This window comes from Elephantulus edwardii, unplaced genomic scaffold, assembly GCF_000299155.1.
Source record: "Elephantulus edwardii isolate Elephantulus edwardi_28Jun2011 unplaced genomic scaffold, EleEdw1.0 scaffold00126, whole genome shotgun sequence".
Taxonomy (NCBI): domain Eukaryota; kingdom Metazoa; phylum Chordata; class Mammalia; order Macroscelidea; family Macroscelididae; genus Elephantulus; species Elephantulus edwardii.
Window position 1 is genome coordinate 4,608,547 of NW_006399876.1, and position 16,926 is coordinate 4,625,472.

General features: G+C 53.9%; 1 protein-coding gene across 3 annotated transcripts in view; it reads right to left on the minus strand.

Moving 5' to 3' along the window:
- The window catches only part of PPFIA1 (protein tyrosine phosphatase, receptor type, f polypeptide (PTPRF), interacting protein (liprin), alpha 1), a 103,432-nt gene that overhangs the window by 46,152 nt on the left and 40,354 nt on the right, over nucleotides 1-16,926 (minus strand). For all 3 annotated transcript variants that reach the window (XM_006893226.1, XM_006893225.1, XM_006893224.1), the window contains exons 2-9: nucleotides 11,793-11,894; nucleotides 11,321-11,485; nucleotides 10,163-10,237; nucleotides 9,205-9,306; nucleotides 8,773-8,994; nucleotides 8,258-8,404; nucleotides 6,228-6,362; nucleotides 4,824-4,907 (exon numbers count right to left, since the gene is read on the minus strand). In XM_006893226.1, the coding sequence (XP_006893288.1) occupies nucleotides 4,824-4,907; nucleotides 6,228-6,362; nucleotides 8,258-8,404; nucleotides 8,773-8,994; nucleotides 9,205-9,306; nucleotides 10,163-10,237; nucleotides 11,321-11,485; nucleotides 11,793-11,894 (1,032 nt within the window). The remainder of the gene's footprint in view (nucleotides 1-4,823; nucleotides 4,908-6,227; nucleotides 6,363-8,257; nucleotides 8,405-8,772; nucleotides 8,995-9,204; nucleotides 9,307-10,162; nucleotides 10,238-11,320; nucleotides 11,486-11,792; nucleotides 11,895-16,926) is intronic.

The following is a 16,926-nucleotide window of genomic DNA, read 5'->3' on the forward strand; positions in this document are numbered from 1 at the left end:
CAAGGATCTCCGGTTAAGGACTAAAGCACACTTGATTCACACTTGGTCTTTTCAACTGCTTCCTGTACATCTGAAAGACGGGAGATAGATAAAGAACAACGAGCGTTGAGGATGCTTCTGAACTGTGGTGATGGCAGAGAGTAATGGGCACCCAGTGGAGTGTTCAAATCCGTCTTTAGGGAAGCGGAGGCAGAGTGCTTCTGAGAGGCAAGAACGGTGAAACTCTGTCTCAAATCCTTGGGCATATCCTCGGCAGGAACCAATCCTCAGAGAGTGACTTCATGCTAGGAAAGGTGGACGGTCCGAGAAAGAGAGGAAGACCCTCAACAAGGCGGACTTGACACAGTGACCAACACAATGGACTTGAACATGACAGGTCAGGAGGATGGCGCAGGAAAGGGCAAGGTTCCGAGCTGCTGTTATACACAACTTGGCAGCATCTAATAATAACTTTTAGTGCAGTGACTGCATATTCCCTGAATCTTGTTTCAATGCTTCCTTGTTGTTACGTGACACTGAGACCCCTGTGACTCACAGCAACCCTATGTACAATAGCTGTGAACCCTGCCCCAACTGAGCCAGTCTCATAGTCGCCGACAGACCGAATCCCATTTCTCTGCAGGCACTGAGTCAATCCATATCACTCCAGGTCTTCCTCTCCTGTGCTGTGCCTCTATCCTTCCAAACATGATGTCTTCTCCAAAGACAGGTCCCTCCTGGCCACGTGTCCAAAGCACGTGAGATAGAGCTTCAAAATCCTTACCTCCAGGGAGCAGCTTGGTTTCACCGTCTCCAGGACAGACGTATTTATTGTCCTGGCAGCCCACGGTATATTCAACACTATTCTCCAGCGCCACAACTCAAAGGCATTGATTTGTCTTCATCCTTAGTCATTGCCAGCCCTCTGATGCTTCACAAGTGACTGCAAAGACCATGGCCTGTATCAGGCGCACCTTAGTCTCCAGACTGACTCTTAATACTGACATACGAGGCACGGGCAAAATGAAATGAGGCTGGCATGGAACATTTCGAATCAGGTAATCACACAGCTTTAGTTTGCTTGGCTCCACAGTCACCAATCTTGGCACCAGTAGCCAGGAAATTAAAAGGTGTATTGCCATGGGAAAGTCTGCTGTTAGGGACCTCTCCAAAGTACTGAAGAGAAATGGTGTCCCCCTGGAAACTAAGGTGTGTCTGATACAGGCCATGGTCTTTGCAATCACTTGTTATGCATCAGAGAGTTGGACAATGACTAGGGAGGATCAAAGAAGAATTGATGCCTTTGAGCTGTGGTGCTGGAGAAGAGTATTGAATGTACCCTGGACTGCCAAGAAAACAAACAGATTCATCCTGGAAAGGCTTAAACCGAGTGGCTCCTTGGAGGCAAGGATTCTGAGGCTCCGTCTAACATACTCTGGACATGTTGTAAGGAGAGACCAGTCCTTGGAGGGGGACATCATGCTTGGTAGGGTGGAGGGACAGCACAGGAGGGGAAGGCCCCCTATGAGATGGATTGATTCAGTGACTGGGGTAATCAGGATGGGTATGTCAGAGTACGATTGGCACAGGACAGAGCAGAGTTTAGGGCTGTTGTACATCGGGTCTCCATGAGTTACAAGCGACTCGATGGCACATAACAACAACAACAACAACAAGAACAAGCAAATGATCTACTATGCTTGAAATTAAAAGGTGAGGAAAAATGAGGTTGCGTTCAGAGTTAAAAAGACCATTTCTAATAGGGAGCTCGGGTAGCCTAGTGGCAAGAAGCTGTGCTGCAATCCAGAAGATGCATGATTCAAACCCACCGGATGCTCTGCTGGAGAAGGAGGGGCAATCTCCTCCTGTGCCAGTTGGATTCAATTTGACAGTACACAACTTTAAAAAAAAGACCATTTCCAGATCCATCTTGAAATACCACATTGTGACAGGATAATACCCATATGAATATCATGCTGCTTCCCGGCCACTCAGTTCTGTGCCCACAGAACCCATCACCCTGTAAGTCAAGGCTCGAACCTTCAGTTCTTTGAGCCTTAAGAAATGATGCACACACCCTTCCCTTGCTCTTTTCTCATCTAGGACTTTGCACATGTCACTATAACTACTTGACTTTGTCCTCTTGAGCTTTCATTTGAAATCTTTTGTTTGGTTATCTTACTGTGTCATTTCTTGCATTTGCTTTATCTACTTTATATAATCAAAAGCAAGTTTCCGTGTTTTCTGACATCAACATTCATCTTTTTTTTCTCTCCTGTCTTTTCAATGATCTTTGCTTTCTTTATGAATGAGGTCCTTGATCACGTCCCACTACTAGTCTTTTACTCCTCAACGTCCAGTACGTCAAATCTTGAGGTGGTCTTTCCATTCCGGAGGAATATACTCAAGGATTACACTTCAGCTGCGGGGGATCGCTTTCATCTCCAAACCCTCAGCTTCCACTGACGATGCGCTTCTCGACAGGCCCGGGCCAGGCGCTGACCGCTGGTTCTGAGACTGTCCATCAGCTCGCCGCACATGCCATCCATGTGGTACAGACCATGTGCACCGTCGCTGTTAGGTGGCCGACTCACAGTGACCCTGTAGACACCAAGGAAGGACGTCTCGTCCAAGCCTGCACTGTCCTCACAAACTCCAATGTGCTTAAAGTCTAGTGTGGGGATTTTTAATACATTTTTAAATTGTGGTTTTAACAACAGTTTACAGCAAAGCTGGCATTTCATTCATTCATGCTGCCCAAGTTTAAGCTTACTGTGCAGTCACTGGGTGAACCCCTCTTGGTGGGGGGTGTCTTCCTCTTTTCCGCTGGCCCTCTACGTTTGGGTTTTTAATGTCATAATGTTTTATTTACTGGCCCTCTACTTGTCAAGTATGACGACGTTACCTTGAGGAGACAACTCTCCCCGTTATATATTGAGTACCTTCCAATCTGAGGGCCTCACCTTGGGGCAGCCTATCAGACAAAGCTCTGCTCAATAACGTGCAGTCACCACAGTCGTCACAGACTGACCAACGAGTGCTGGCCCACGTGCACGGCTGTCATTTACATTGCTGATAGAATTCTCGTCGCTGCAAAGTGTATCACGTGATCTCTGTTACCGGTTCTGCCTCCCGCCGCAGCTCGCTCTGCATCTCCTCTGCTCAATGCCCATCAGCGGTTATTATCAACACGTCGTCATCACTGCACATGTGACCAAGTTCAAACGACAAGAGTCGGCGCAAACCTTCAACTGCTGGCTGGTGTGTAAATGGGAACACTAGTACTGACTGGCCACTAAGAGTGGACGTCACGACTGACGCTGGCACGACTGTCAGGACAACCACCGTGCTGCTGCTTTTCTTCCGTCTGTCATTGCCGGCATCGAGCATGGCTGATCCGGAATGGCCGGGACCCGGCTGTCTCTGCGCTCTAAAGCACAGGGCAGTGGTTTTCAAGGGTTTTGCTTCATTTCTGTAAGATCAATAACCCCCAGGCAATGTCATGGTTTGAAAACGTTTTTGGCTCCATGTCCTGAGCCACAGGCGACACCTCGAAAGGAAGGGAAGTGCTCGCAGGCACACGCCTCCAGAGTCCTCCCTCCGGTCTCTCCCTCAGGCCCTGAGGAAGCTGCAGGCTCACTGGGATCCAAGGGAGACGGCAGTGCCCTCAGGCCACGCTGCTCCAGGAACTTGGCATGCTAACGCCAAAGAGATCGCCATGTGACCAGGACATGACTCTGCCTCCTTCACCTGGCTTTCTCCTCTTTGGAATGAGGACGCGGTATTGCCCAGGTCAGGGCACTGGAGGGCTAGAGCGCTCACAGTAACGCCTACGCATAACTGTCTGTGCTCAAAGAGATGTAGTCCCAGCTCACAGAACTCTGCTCCTTTAGGAAACTGTACTTACTTTCCACAGGATTTGTGCATTTGTAAAGGGAACAGTTTCTTTCAACTGCCTTGCTTCTAAGCATTTTCTCTATTTCAGCACTTAGTCCTCTAGACCTTTTAAGTGCTGTGAAATGAGGAATACGTGCACACAAACCCCGAGGCCGCTCTCCGGTCAGGGGGTCAGGGCACGTGCGTGCTGGAGGGGGTTCCCAGTTGTGGAATGAAATCATGGAAATGTGATCTTCATTTCCTGGAGCTCAGGCTCAGTTCCTGCAGCTTGTGGCTCAGCATCAGGGAATCTGCTGGCCTTGCACCAGCAGGCTGGCCAATGAGCACACGACGGAGTGACCCTCAGATCCACTTGCTCTCAGCACTCACGCATCAGCGACCCCACTTCAAGGCCCAGGCTCAGCGCCAGCTGGCCCAGGCCTGCCTCTAGCTGTGGCTGTTGGCGGGACGCTCTGTACTGACACGTGCCTGCTCTTCTAGGGAATTCCTCCACCGCTGGCCAGCAGGGCCTCTGCTACAGGCCCTCCCGGTGCTCTCCCTGAGCTCGGAGCAGGCTTCCACGTGACCTCTATGTCTGGGGAACAACGTGCTAGGTATGTGGAGAGGTCAGGCTTTGGACCAAGGCAGTGGGACTTCAGATCCCAGACACAGGGCCCCTACCTGGGACGGTGGTCTCACAGGCCCTCCTTGGAGGGCCTAATTACGGTGACAGGATGCCTTCCTCACCCTGCTCCTGCATTCCTGTGTGACGCCGAGTCCTCTGCCCTGCTGTACCCTCACAGCTGACACGGCACGTGTGCAGGATGCGCAGCAGAGAACGGAGGGACGCCACCATGGCAGGCAGGCCCCGCAAGGTGAGCGTGGCGGCAGAGGGGAAGGGACACGGGACGCCCCGTCCCCCCGGCGCACACTCGGCGTCCTCTCGTCCCGGCTCCCCGCACACATACCCGCTGCAGCTCCTGGTTCTTCTCCTCCAGCTGCACCTCCATCTGCCGCAGCCGCTCCTCGATGTTGCCGTGCCTCTCTTCCGCCTGTTGGCAGGAGGATGAGCGTGAGCGGGCGCCAGGGCTTGGGGGCGCACACCGCGCCGGCGGCAGCAGTCAGAGCGCATGCTCACGGAGCTCCTCCCCGGCAGCCCACAGACAGCATCTGCTCAGGCCCAGCAGCGTGGCCGGTGGCCATTCGCCCTCCCATGCGGTGGTCTGAGGCACAGCTGGTGAGACCAACGTGAGAGAACCGTGTGTCCCCCACCCGCCCCACGGCCCGTCCCCGTCCCGGGATGGCCGTCACTGTCCCGGGATGGCCATTCCTGTCCCCGTCCAGGGATGCCTGTCCTCGTTCCGGGACGGCTGTCCCTGTCCCGGATGGCCATCCCTGTTCCGGAATGGCTGCAGTGAGTCACATGGAAGCGAAGCGGCAAGCAGGGTGAGGGCCAGGGTGCACATCTACCTTCCAGAGGTGGGAAGTAAGTTCCCACAGTCTAGCTTCCTTGACAGCACAGCTCCCAGAAGACAAGGGGTCAGACTACCAAGACGACAGGGACAGGAAGGTGAGAGGGAGAAAGAGACCCAGGTCAGGACGGAGAGGAAGCTGGTTAAAGCTGTTAGCAGTGAAGTCCCTGTCGGGAGCAGCCCGGGCGGCACAGGACACGCCCAGAGACCCCGCCATCGACAGCAGGCTGGTTCTCCGGCCCCTCAGCAGCGGCTCCCTACGCTCCACGGGGAAAGGAACCACGGACAGGTGCCCCCTCCCTGGAGGCAGGGCTCACGCTGCAGCTCTGTGCGGAGGTCGTCCGGAGCCGGCAGGCGGGGGCCATGGACCCCACCCTGGCTCTGCAAAGGGCGTCCCAGGGCCGTGAGCCTGCTGCCCCGTCCCGTCCTGTCCCTCTCCAGCCCACAGGCCTCCTGACTGAGCATCACCGTGCAGCAGTCTGTGGGCCTCCTGCTCCCCGAGGGGACAGGGGGACCTGAGCGCAGGCGCTGTCTTGCCGATGCCTCCCCATAGTGACTGGCCAAGTGGACGAACTCTGTCCGGTACATGAGTGTCTGGATTTTCTTTAAGAGAACCGCCCTTTCTGACTTGGGAGAACAACGCGGCCTGCTCTGCACAAAGCTCGGGTCATGCTCAGAGGTTAGTTCAGCACGTGGGTGGACAAACAGCACACGTCTGACAGCACTGGGAATGAACTCAGGGCTCAGAGAACGAGGCTGACACCTGACGTCTACACAGCTGTGCTGCTGGGGACAAAGATGCACCACAAACACACCTGCTGAGAGGTGACACGTGTGCTCAGGACACCACGACACCCACACCAGATGCCCACGCCCGCCCCGGCCCCCCCCAGCCACCACCTTGGAGAGTGCGGCCACCCTCTGGGCCAGCTCCGCCTCCACCTCGGGCAAGGTCTCCGCCTTCCGCAGGGTCTGCTGCAGCTTCTGCTCCGCCAGCTCCAGGCGCTCCTGCAGCTGTCGGTTCCGGTCCTCGGTCTGCAGACAAGAGCGGGTCACGCTGCAGCCCCAGGCCATAGCTGCGCACTGGGCCAGGCCGGGCAGCCAGAAACCCCTCTGTCTGCCAGGGGCACAGACCAAGCCCTTGTGCCTCGTTACCCCTGGGCCCAAGTCCTAGCTGGTCCTCAGCATCTTCCCAGAAATTCTCTCTATGCCTGAAGGTTCCTACACAGCATGGAAGGAGCGCTGGTGACCACTGTGTCAACCACGGGCTGCCAACTGCAAGGTGAGCGCTCTGGAGCCACCAGATGCTTTGTGGCAGAAAGACGGGCAATCTCCCACAAAGAAAACGGATTTCACTTGATGGCAGTGAACTTGAGCAGGGTTTCAAGGTTTCAAGGAGCGACTGTGGTGATGCAGAGGCTGAAGTTTCCCATCACAAATCAGAGCTTGGCCATGGGAACCCCCAGTGGCTCTGTGGGGAGAGCCGGGCTGTCTGCACTCATAATGCTTTGCTCTGTCCTTCAGCAGCGCCCGCGGTCCTGGTCTGGCCTGAGGGCCTCTGCCCAGTGGAAGGGGGTTCCCGCAGGGGCTGACTGGCAGGCGGAGGCGGGAAGGCTGAGAGCAGACTCTCCCACAGACATCGGGGGCACTGTCCCAGGCCAGCATACCTGCAGCCCCAGCACCTACAGCCAGACACTGCCCCCCAAAGCAGAGCCCTGCAGAGTGTGCCATGACATGCTGGGTGAGGCATTTTAAAGACTGTTACTCTGGTTAAAAATGCTCTTACTCTGAACACTTATTTCAATGGAGAAAATTCAAAGTTAAAAAAACATAAAAATCTCTATCTTCAGGTTCTCGAGGAATGAGCATTTAATTCTACCTCCTTTTTGTGTGCACATACTGCCATGTGTGGACACACACTGCGTTTAAAACTCTCCCGACACGCCCACGGTGTCAGGACCACAGGCAGTCCGAGAACCACGAAGGACTCCAACGAGGACCCGCTGCACTCACCCAGAACCGGCTGAGGTTACTCAGATTCCAACCCCCAAAAGGCAAAGACAGAACATTTACAAAGACCACGGGAACAAAAGGCATATTAATAAAAACAAAACAAAGAGTATCTCACTAACTTGGGAACTGACGGGAAGGAACAGTCCCTGGCCGAAGTTGGAGGCTATCTGCATTTTAAAGCCAGGTATTGCCTCTGAAGTCACCTTGGATGTATTTCACCTGGTATTAAATATTACACAGCAGCCTTCTTCGCGGCTGTCAGTATCTTCCTGTTGGTCAAAGCATGGCCCCTGGCCCAAAAGCGAGCTCACTTGCTCTTCCAGGCCGATCAGAGGTTTTGCTGCCTGACCCTTGATATCGGACCAGACACAGAAGCAGGGGCCAGCGTGGCTACGGCCTAGGGTCACACCCGCCACAGGCTTCACCTCTGAACCTGACACTCATCACAAGCTCCCTGCTCACCCAGCAGAAGGCAGACAGCTTAGGGGTCCACGGACATGTTAGCGCCTCTTCACCCTCTGGGGGAAACAACAGCTGCGGCTAACAAGGATGTGAACGGAGTCAGCCGGGCAGCTCCACCGACATGCTGCCGTGGAATCGCTCCAATGGAGCTGCGACCTCATGTCACAGGGAGATGGGCTTTCCCAGGTGGAAACGGACTCAGGAAAGGGCCTGATGTTCCTTCCAAGGGGCAGCTGGAGGGTTCAAACTGCCAACCTTTCGGTCAGTAACTGCGCATTTAACCGGGGAGCCAGTAGGCTCCTGGCAGTGCCCCGAGAGGTCAAGCACACGCTCAACAGTGAAGGCCTTACCCGAGCATGCTGAGACCTGGCACGCTGCCCTCCGGACCTGGCCCGGTCTGTGGCTCCCCTGGGAGCTCACTAACGAGGGACGCCCCACGAAGCAGCAAGCGTTACCTGCCGATGCATGGAGTCCTTGTTCGCAATCTCGTTTTCCAGCTTGTCGTTGAGGTCGTGCACAGATGTGGCTTCACGCTGTGCGGCGAGGTAGCGCTTTTCAAGGGTGGTGATTCTCTCCTCCATGTCCTCCTTCTGGGCCATGGCCTACGTCAGGTTTTCAGAGAAATGAAAAAGGATGGTTAGGATTTAATACGTTTACTGGGACAAAGACAGAGAGATTGAGTTAAGCCTAATTTTCTCATCAAAAGTAAATGAGCATCAGTAAAACCCAAATGTGAACTAAAACGTACCGACCTTGAGAATCCAAACAGCCACCGATTTAGTTATCAAGAACTGCCTGAGCACATTCGACCAAGCTCATCCCTTTCGGGTCATGTGAAAAGAAGGCCAAGATGCCCATGCTGGGCCCGCGCTCCTTTAACTGTGATGCTCTGGAGTAAAAGGTCACCCCCGAAACGGGAGCCGACCCCATCACCTCTGACACACAGGCGCAGGATGGACAGACCACTCACCTCGCGGACATCCCTCTGCAGCTTCGTGTTCACTTCCTCAGACTTGATGAGGTCCTTCCGCGCTGTGTCCAGGTCCTCCTCCAGCTCGGTGACGCGGCTGGACAGGGCGGCCAGCCGCTCCTTCATCTGGCCCTGCTCTCGGGACTGCTTGTCTATGATGTCCTGGAGCTCCACCACCTTGGCCAGGTCCTCCTCGTGGCTCAGGGAGCCGTCAGAAGACCTCTGCTAGAAACACACAGCCATCAGGAGCCTTGTCTCAGGAGCTGGCGGACAACAGCAGCCGGTGTGAGCCAACTGCAGGCCGACGAGGCCATCAGGCCGGGGTGGGGTCAGGCCGCCGCCACAGCCCCCGCTGCACCAGTGCCCTGTGGGGGAGGGGGAGCAGTGGGGGAGGGGCAGCAGCGGGGAAGGGCACCCCCAGCCGGGACTTGCCTTTCCGTTCGTGCTCGGCGTGTTTCCCTGCTCGTGGTTCATGTCCAGCAGCCCATCCGCTAGGGTTTTTTTCTGATTATTCTGTTCTTTAAGGATCATTAACTGAAGCCAAAAAATTGAATATGAGAGTAAAACACCTCATGCAAAAGACGGAAAGGAAACAAAACTGCTGTGAGCAAAGTCACCATAACCCACGACCCCAGGTGCTGGCGGGAGACGCGGCTCCATCGACCTGCCTGGCTTATCCCCCGAGGGACTGCTCACTGCTGGACAGACGAGCACCTAAGGGCCCCAAGGCACTGAACGAAGTGGACAGCGGCTGGGCTTGTGAACCAGTGACGATGTCTGCTGGGAGTCGGTGCCCTTGTAAAGAACTGTCCCGTGACAACAGCACCCAGAGGCCTAGAGCGCGAGTCTGGGGACAGTGGGGGACACTAACGAGGGAGCGGGGGAGAAGGGGAGCAGGACTGCGAGTCCGCCATCAGTGTCGCTGGCCAGGGCACGGGACACTATGGCACTAGTGACCCTCCGGTGTGCAGTCTCAACAACAGAAAGAAACTATTTTTGAAAACAAAAAATGTAACTGTAACATAGCAAATAAATATATTCCTATTAGTACATAATGGTAATGAGGGCAGGTGTGTCAGAGTCGGTGAGGCTGGCTCAGGTAGGGCAGGCTTCAGAGCTGTTGGACACAGGGTCGCTGGGAGTTGTCGGAGACTCGATGGCACATCAACACCAACAATACATGTGTAATTACAGTATCATTCTAGTTATTATATATAAAATACAACAAAAGAAGAGTTGGCTAAAATGACCTGTACAGGCGGCCGGTCCCCTCGATCAGGAAGACCAACACTGCCCAGCACCCACACTGCACCCCGTGTCATCTCCTTTTAATTAAAGAAATAAAGATTTCAAACTCTCCAATTCCCACCAAATGATTTCTCAAGCTTACCTCTTTATGGGTGGCACCTAGTTCTTCTTCTAACAAACTACACCTTTCAAGTGCTACTCGTAATCTCTCCCTCACCTGAAAATAAGATGGGTTAAGTTAGTGTCAGGAAATCAACAGATTTATTGTATTAGGAAAATCTGCTGTCAGGGACCTCTCCAAAGTACTGAGAAGCAACGTGTCAGTTTAGAGACTAAGGTGCACCTGATCCAGGTCATAGTCTTTGTAATTACTTGCTGTGCATCAGAGAGCTGGACAATGATTACGGATAACAGAAGAAATGATGCTTTTAAGTTGTGGTGCTGGAGAAGAGTCTTGAACCTAGCATGGACCGCCAAGGAAACAAATAGGTCTGCCTTGGAGAGGGTGAAACCAAGTTTCTCCTTGGAGGCAAGGATTTTGAAGCTCTGTCTCATGTACTTTGGGCACATGGCCAAGAGAGACCTGTCCTTGGAGAAGGACATCATGCTCGGAAGGTTGGAAGGAGTGCACAGGAGAAGACGACCCTGGATGAGATGGATTGATACAGTAACTGGAGCAATGGGGGAATGGTGTGTCAGAATTAGTGAGACCGGCTTAGGACAGGGTGGCCTTCAGAGCTGCTGTACATAGGGTCGCTATGAGTGGCAGGTGACTCAACGGCACATAACAAGTTACTGTCTGTGTGTATAATTTATTTTTTATCCTTATGTATGTCACACTAACACCAGTCCAAACAGATGCCAACGTGGAGACCCTGCACCGCAGAGCAGGAATGCCCCGTCTCCAAGGCTGCACTCTTCTCACACTGCACGTGTCGCTCCTGTGGAGCAGGTGGTGGGCCAGAACCTCTGACCACTGCACCACCACAGCCCCAGTACTCCAGACAGTGCCCATACATGGGGACACTCCAGAGCACCAGGGTCCCGTGCACAGAAATCACTCATCAAGGAAATTTTACATTACAGGCTTTAAAATAAGCTCGAGAAAGCACTTCACCCTGAATAAATGAATTCTTAACAGAAAAAACACACAAAGCAGCAAGAGATTTCTGAGTCAAGCAGTCCTCTTACAGGACTCTGCTGTTCACAACAACTCCGGAGGCTTCCAGAATGAAGCTGAGGTAGCAGGGCACAAGGTCTACTGGCTCGCGGCACACAAGACGGGGTCCCGCACACGCACCTTCTCGTCCAGGGCTTTGTGGTGCTCGAACAGCGACTTGAGCGCTTTGAGGACTTCGACTTCGCTGGAGACCCCTGCTGGGGACTGGGCCTGTCTCTTCACCACCGTCATCCTGAGAGACCGCTCATGCCGTGACACCAGGCACTCCAGATGCTCCAGCAGCAGCTGAGACAGAAAACAGTACGTCCAGTGAGCAGATGTTCCACGGCACGCTGGGTTAAGGGCGGACGCTCACCGTCCAGGCCCACGTCGGAACCTCCCTACATGTGTCAGCACATCATGCATTCTCACTGGACACTTCCGCCCAGGAGGAGGTCACGTCTTTGCACTTCGCTGATCCTGGTGCCCACACGGGGACGGGGACGGGGACAGGCGTGCGCGCGCGCGCACACACACACACACACACACACACACACACACACACAGACATGGACTCTCCCAGAAGCCAGAGGCTACAGCTGGGGCTACAAACCCTGGTGTTGTTCCGCTCAGCTTTCAGCTCGGCAATCTCTTCTTCTCTCTCGAGGAGCTGCTCCCGACACACATTGAGCTCTTTCGTAAGTGCTGCAAACTCCTGGAAAACAAGAGACGCTCTGAGAAAGATGTCCATGTGGCAGCTCCTGTCCTCCACGGGCAAGTCCTGGTGTGAGGGTACAATGGCCTGGTGAGCTTCCAAGGAAAAGGGGACCAGCGCGGCTGCCTGGGACCACCTGCTGCTTTGTGATGCAGAGTTGGCCTCGGCTGCCATTCTCCCCTGAGCTGGCCAAGCACAGCGAGGGCATTCCACACGAGGACAGGACATTTCACACAAGGAGAGGGCACTGTAAGTGAGGAGAGGGCATTCCACGTGAGGAGAGGGCATTCCATGCTAGGCAGCATGCTCTTCTGATTCCGATTACACCGACTAGGGACCTTTACGTGACAATGGTAACGCATAGACAAGCCCTACCGTCCTGAGACCCCTCTGTGTGCCCAGCCCCTTTCTGGCCTACAGCAGTGCTCAGGGCAGAGGCCCCTGGGATCCAGCAGCAGGTGCCAAAGTCAATCCTGGAGCACAAGCAACCTGCTCAAAGTCAAGGACATCCAACGGTCCTTGCAGATCTACAGTCCAGCACACAGCCTCACGGTGAGATACACTCCTCCAAAAGTGACGTGCACGGACTCAAGGTCAGCATTCACTCCGAGCTGGGGTGGGGGGGAGGGGACAGTAGAGACACAGTCACAGACACAGAGTGGAGGGGGTATGCAAACATGCTGCAAAACCCCTAACTGGCGACAGCGAGCAGTCTGAGAATCGTCTAGGGCATGGAGCTCCAGGGAAAGAGGGCCAGTCACCTCCTGTCTGACTTACAGCCTCTGAAAGCCCCCTGGGAGTCAGCTGTGAACTGGTTCCGACTCGATGGCATGTAATCACCACAAGCTATCCGAGTCAGTATTTTACAATGAAACAGGAAATAAAGGGATGTGGGGAGTGGGGAGTAGTAGTATGCAGAGTCAAAGGTAGCCACTGGGCCCCCAGAAAGGCACCCCTGGATGGCAGGCGAGCACACCTGCCATGCCAGCAGTGCACAGGTGCCCTGAGGACAAAGGAGGGCCCGGGAGAACCCTGGGGACACAGGCAGAGGGAAGGCTGGTATGCCTATCCAAAGGAGTTCTGAAGGAGGTGACAGCAGCTTGATCTCCACCCGAGTCAGGACACCTGAGTGAGCCTGAAGTCATGTGACAGCTGTGCTGGGCAGCACACATGAAGGGGAGGTCAGGGAGTGGGCACTGCAAGACTCCAGGACTTAGGACAGGCTCCAAGGGCCATGAGCACCCAGTACAAGGCGGGCCTCCCGTGGGGTACAAACAGGTAACAGCCCCTGGGTCGGTGGAGAAGCCAGCTCAAGTTCACAGTCATTCTCACAGAAGGAAATGGGCAGAGCTGAGTGCAGGGCACAGAGGAGCAGCCAAGCTAAGAAGCTTCAAGGTTGAGCCCAGCAGCAACCCTCCAGGTGGTGCTGGGCCCTCTGCAGTCCTCGAAGCACCCACCTCATGTGTGTTTACAGCACACACAACAACACGGTTGAGACAGAGGCGGGACGGCGGTAAGCCACTCCAGCAGGACCTGGACCACGATGCCCACAAAGCTAGGGCACGGAGGCTGACTGGACGGTTTTACTAGAACCACCGGAGGTGCCGGCACCAGACACGGTCCCTGTGGTGGTAGGAATTTTTACTATCCTATCACACGCGAGGTAGGAATGTGTAAGTGGAAGGCACCTTTGCGGCTCCCCCCAACCCTGCTAGCTTCCCAGGGATGTTGTCTCCAGCTGCCTCCACTGTGGAGACGGGGTTCACGTTGATCAGAACCTTCAGCATCATCTATAGCTGTGAGACCAACACTACCCGACTCTACTAGAGACACTGTGGCAAGGGACCAGATTCCTTAAAACAGGAACCCCAAAACCAGAAAAAAAGCAGCAGCACAAAAAGCAGCGCGTGTCCTTCAGGCCAGAGGGGTTTGCTGTAGACTGAGAGGCTGCCTGGATTAGCTGAGGGATTATGTCTCGATGCTAACTTGACTTGAGACTATCATTTGCTGAACCCAGACTTTCACTGTCTGATATTTTTTGCCTCTCCCCAATCCACCTGAACCTGTTACCCTATTAAACTTTACAGCTGTGAGAAAAGATTCTGTATTCTGTGTGGTCATTTGCTTCAAATTCCAGACCCAGAAATGTGAAGGAGGTTCAGCAGAGTTGGGGGGTCACGTCTGACCTTACAGGAATCAGTTCTGTACTATGGATGTTGCTGATGGGGAGAGTTCTTCATGGAGTGAACAGAGGGGAAACTTGGCAATCCTCAAGTTGCAGTTGTTAAGGGCTGGGAGGACTCCAAGGGTCCTGGCAGGAGAAGTGGAGGATGGAGTTTGTGTCCTGAGAGAGGAAGGGGTGGGAGGAGCTGTTCTGAAATCCAAAGTCCAGTGTGGGGCAAGCCCGACCGGACAGCTGTGACGGTCATGCTCAGCGCCGTCTATACTTCAGGATGTGCTGGGGGGGTGGAGACAGTCAGCAGGCCAGCTCCGCTGCTGAGTGTCTCAGGTGAGGACAAGCTGGGAGGAGGACAGCTCTGCAGTCGCCAAATGTCCCGGGGAGGAAACTCCCACTGTATCAGATGGTGGGGACACATCGAGGCAGAGGGAGATGGAAACCTGGCTGCTGGACCTGGGGAGGTTCATCAGGGTGAGGGGACGATGCATAGGCAGTGAAGAGGACAGTCCTGAGAGGAACCCACGGTCACAGGGCTGAGAGGAGAGGCTGGGCTGGGAGGAGAGGCCGGGCTGACAGGAGAGGCCGGGCTGGGAGGAGAAGCAGGGCTGGGAAGAGAGGCAGAGCTGAGACGTTTTGGGGCACGAGGCAGAAGCTGATGTGCAGAGAGTGAGCTTCCTGGGGAGCCTAACAGAGAGAGGAGGGAACGGATGGAGTGATGCACAGCTCAGGCTGAGGGCAGACAGGTCAGGTGACTCAGTGGAGAGGCAGGCCTTTTTGGAACACAGACAGGTCATCTACAGCAGGACACACAGACAGATACAAACAGCAGATGGGCAGTGTTTACACAGAGTTTCTCACATGTCTCCCAGTGTTACCGGGAAAAGCCTGTAGTCACCAGCCATGTGGGATCATGGGAGAGCTGGAACTGGCCCACTGAGGGCAGTGGATATGTGTGTGGAAAGAGGACTAGTTTAAGAGGGTCTGTAAGTACAATGACATTGCATTGGGTAAATCTCCTGCAAAAGGTCACTTTTAAATAAAGTGCCATCAAACAAAGACACCATTTGGAAAACTACGATGTGCTGGACCCATGTCAAGGCATTTTCAGTCACCTCATGTTCATACAAAAATCGTTACCTAGACCAAGAAGTTGCTGTCTGTCCAAATGGAACACTACATGGTTTAAAACTAGAAAAGGAGTGTCTCAGGGCTGTATCCTTTCCTCATACCCTCTCACTCTGTACGCTGGACAAATAATCTGTAGTCAGACACTGTGAAGAGGAACGTAGCATCAGGATCAGAGTGAGATTCAACAACGTGCATTACGCAGATATCATAACCTTGCTTGTGAAAAATGAGGAAAACTTGAAGCACTTGCTGCAGAAGATTAAGGATTGAAGTTTTCAATTTAGATTACTTCTCAAATCAAGCAAACAAAGGTTCTCACCATGAGGCCAACAGACATGATAATAAATCGAAAAAAGATTGACACGGTCAATGATTTAATCTTAACTTGAATCCACAATCCACACTTTCGGTATCAGCACTCAGGAAATCAGGAGACTTATTGTACTGGGCAAGTCTGCTGGTTGGAATATACCATGGACCATCAACAAAACAAATACCTCTGGTTTTGAAGATGTTGAAACCAAGTTTCTACCTGGAGGCTAAGATTTTGAAGCTCCATCTCATATATTTTGGGCATGTGTCCAGGAGGGACTGATCCTTGGAGAAGGACATCATGCTCAGAAGGGCGGAGGGACAGCAGGAGAGGAAGACCCCAGATAAGATGGACTGATACAGTAACTGGGGCGATGGCGGGTGATATGTTGCAGTCAATGAGACTGGCTCAGGATAGGGCAGGCTTCAGAACCACTGTACATAGGGCCACTATGAGTCGCAGGCACCTTGATGGCACATAACAACACATACAAAAGCTGGGCAGTGAATAGGAAAGGCTGAGGTAGTAATGTCTTCCAGTCACGGTGTTGACAAATAGTGAGGACTGTGACAGCCAGAAGAACACAACATCTGTCTTGAAGGAGGCGCAGTCGGGATGCTCCAGAGAGTGTGGACAGCAAGGGAGCTCTGGTGCCTAGCGGCAAGAAGCTGGCTGTCACCCCGAAGGCGCTGCAATCCACCAGGTGCTGCGCTGGGGAAGGAGGGGCACTCTCCTCCTGTGCGGGTCGGATGTGACTCCACAGTCCACAACAAGGGGAAAGTGAGGGCAGCAAGCCCGGCCTTCATCCTTAGGAGGGGTCCCTCCCTGGAGAGCACACTTAGCATCTAGGCTACTCCTATCAAGCTGCTTCCCATAACCCTGTATTACTGTTATGCCCCAGCAAGTGGGAAGTGACTCCTAGCTGACCCTCCAGCAGGTCTTCAGAGGCTGTAAGTCCCACAGAAGGAGCCTGCCCATCTTCCTCCTGGAGCAGCTGGTGAGCTGAAACCATGTGCCTGGGGTTAGCAGCACAACTCCTCCCCACTAAACCGCCGGAACGAATGATCTAGGGAGCCTGTATCATGAGGCGTGTCCTGCCGAGTCGGCACTGACTCACAGCTGACCCTTCAGCAGTTTGGCAGAGGCCGTCAGCGGCCGGGAGGAGCTTGCCATCCTCCCGCAGAGCAGCCGAGGAGGTGAACCGCCTATCTTTTGACACACCAGAGCTCCCAAGTGACCTTCTGGGATTGGAAGGACGTCCCAGCATCTCCAAGGCCAGGGGAGCAGACTGCTTCATCTTCCTGGGAGGCAGCTGCTGAGCTCAAACCACCGTCCAGTCTTAACTACTAACACTGCCTGGGCTCCCGGTAAAACTGCTGTTTTGTATTATCAGAACTGAGAACACTAGCTCG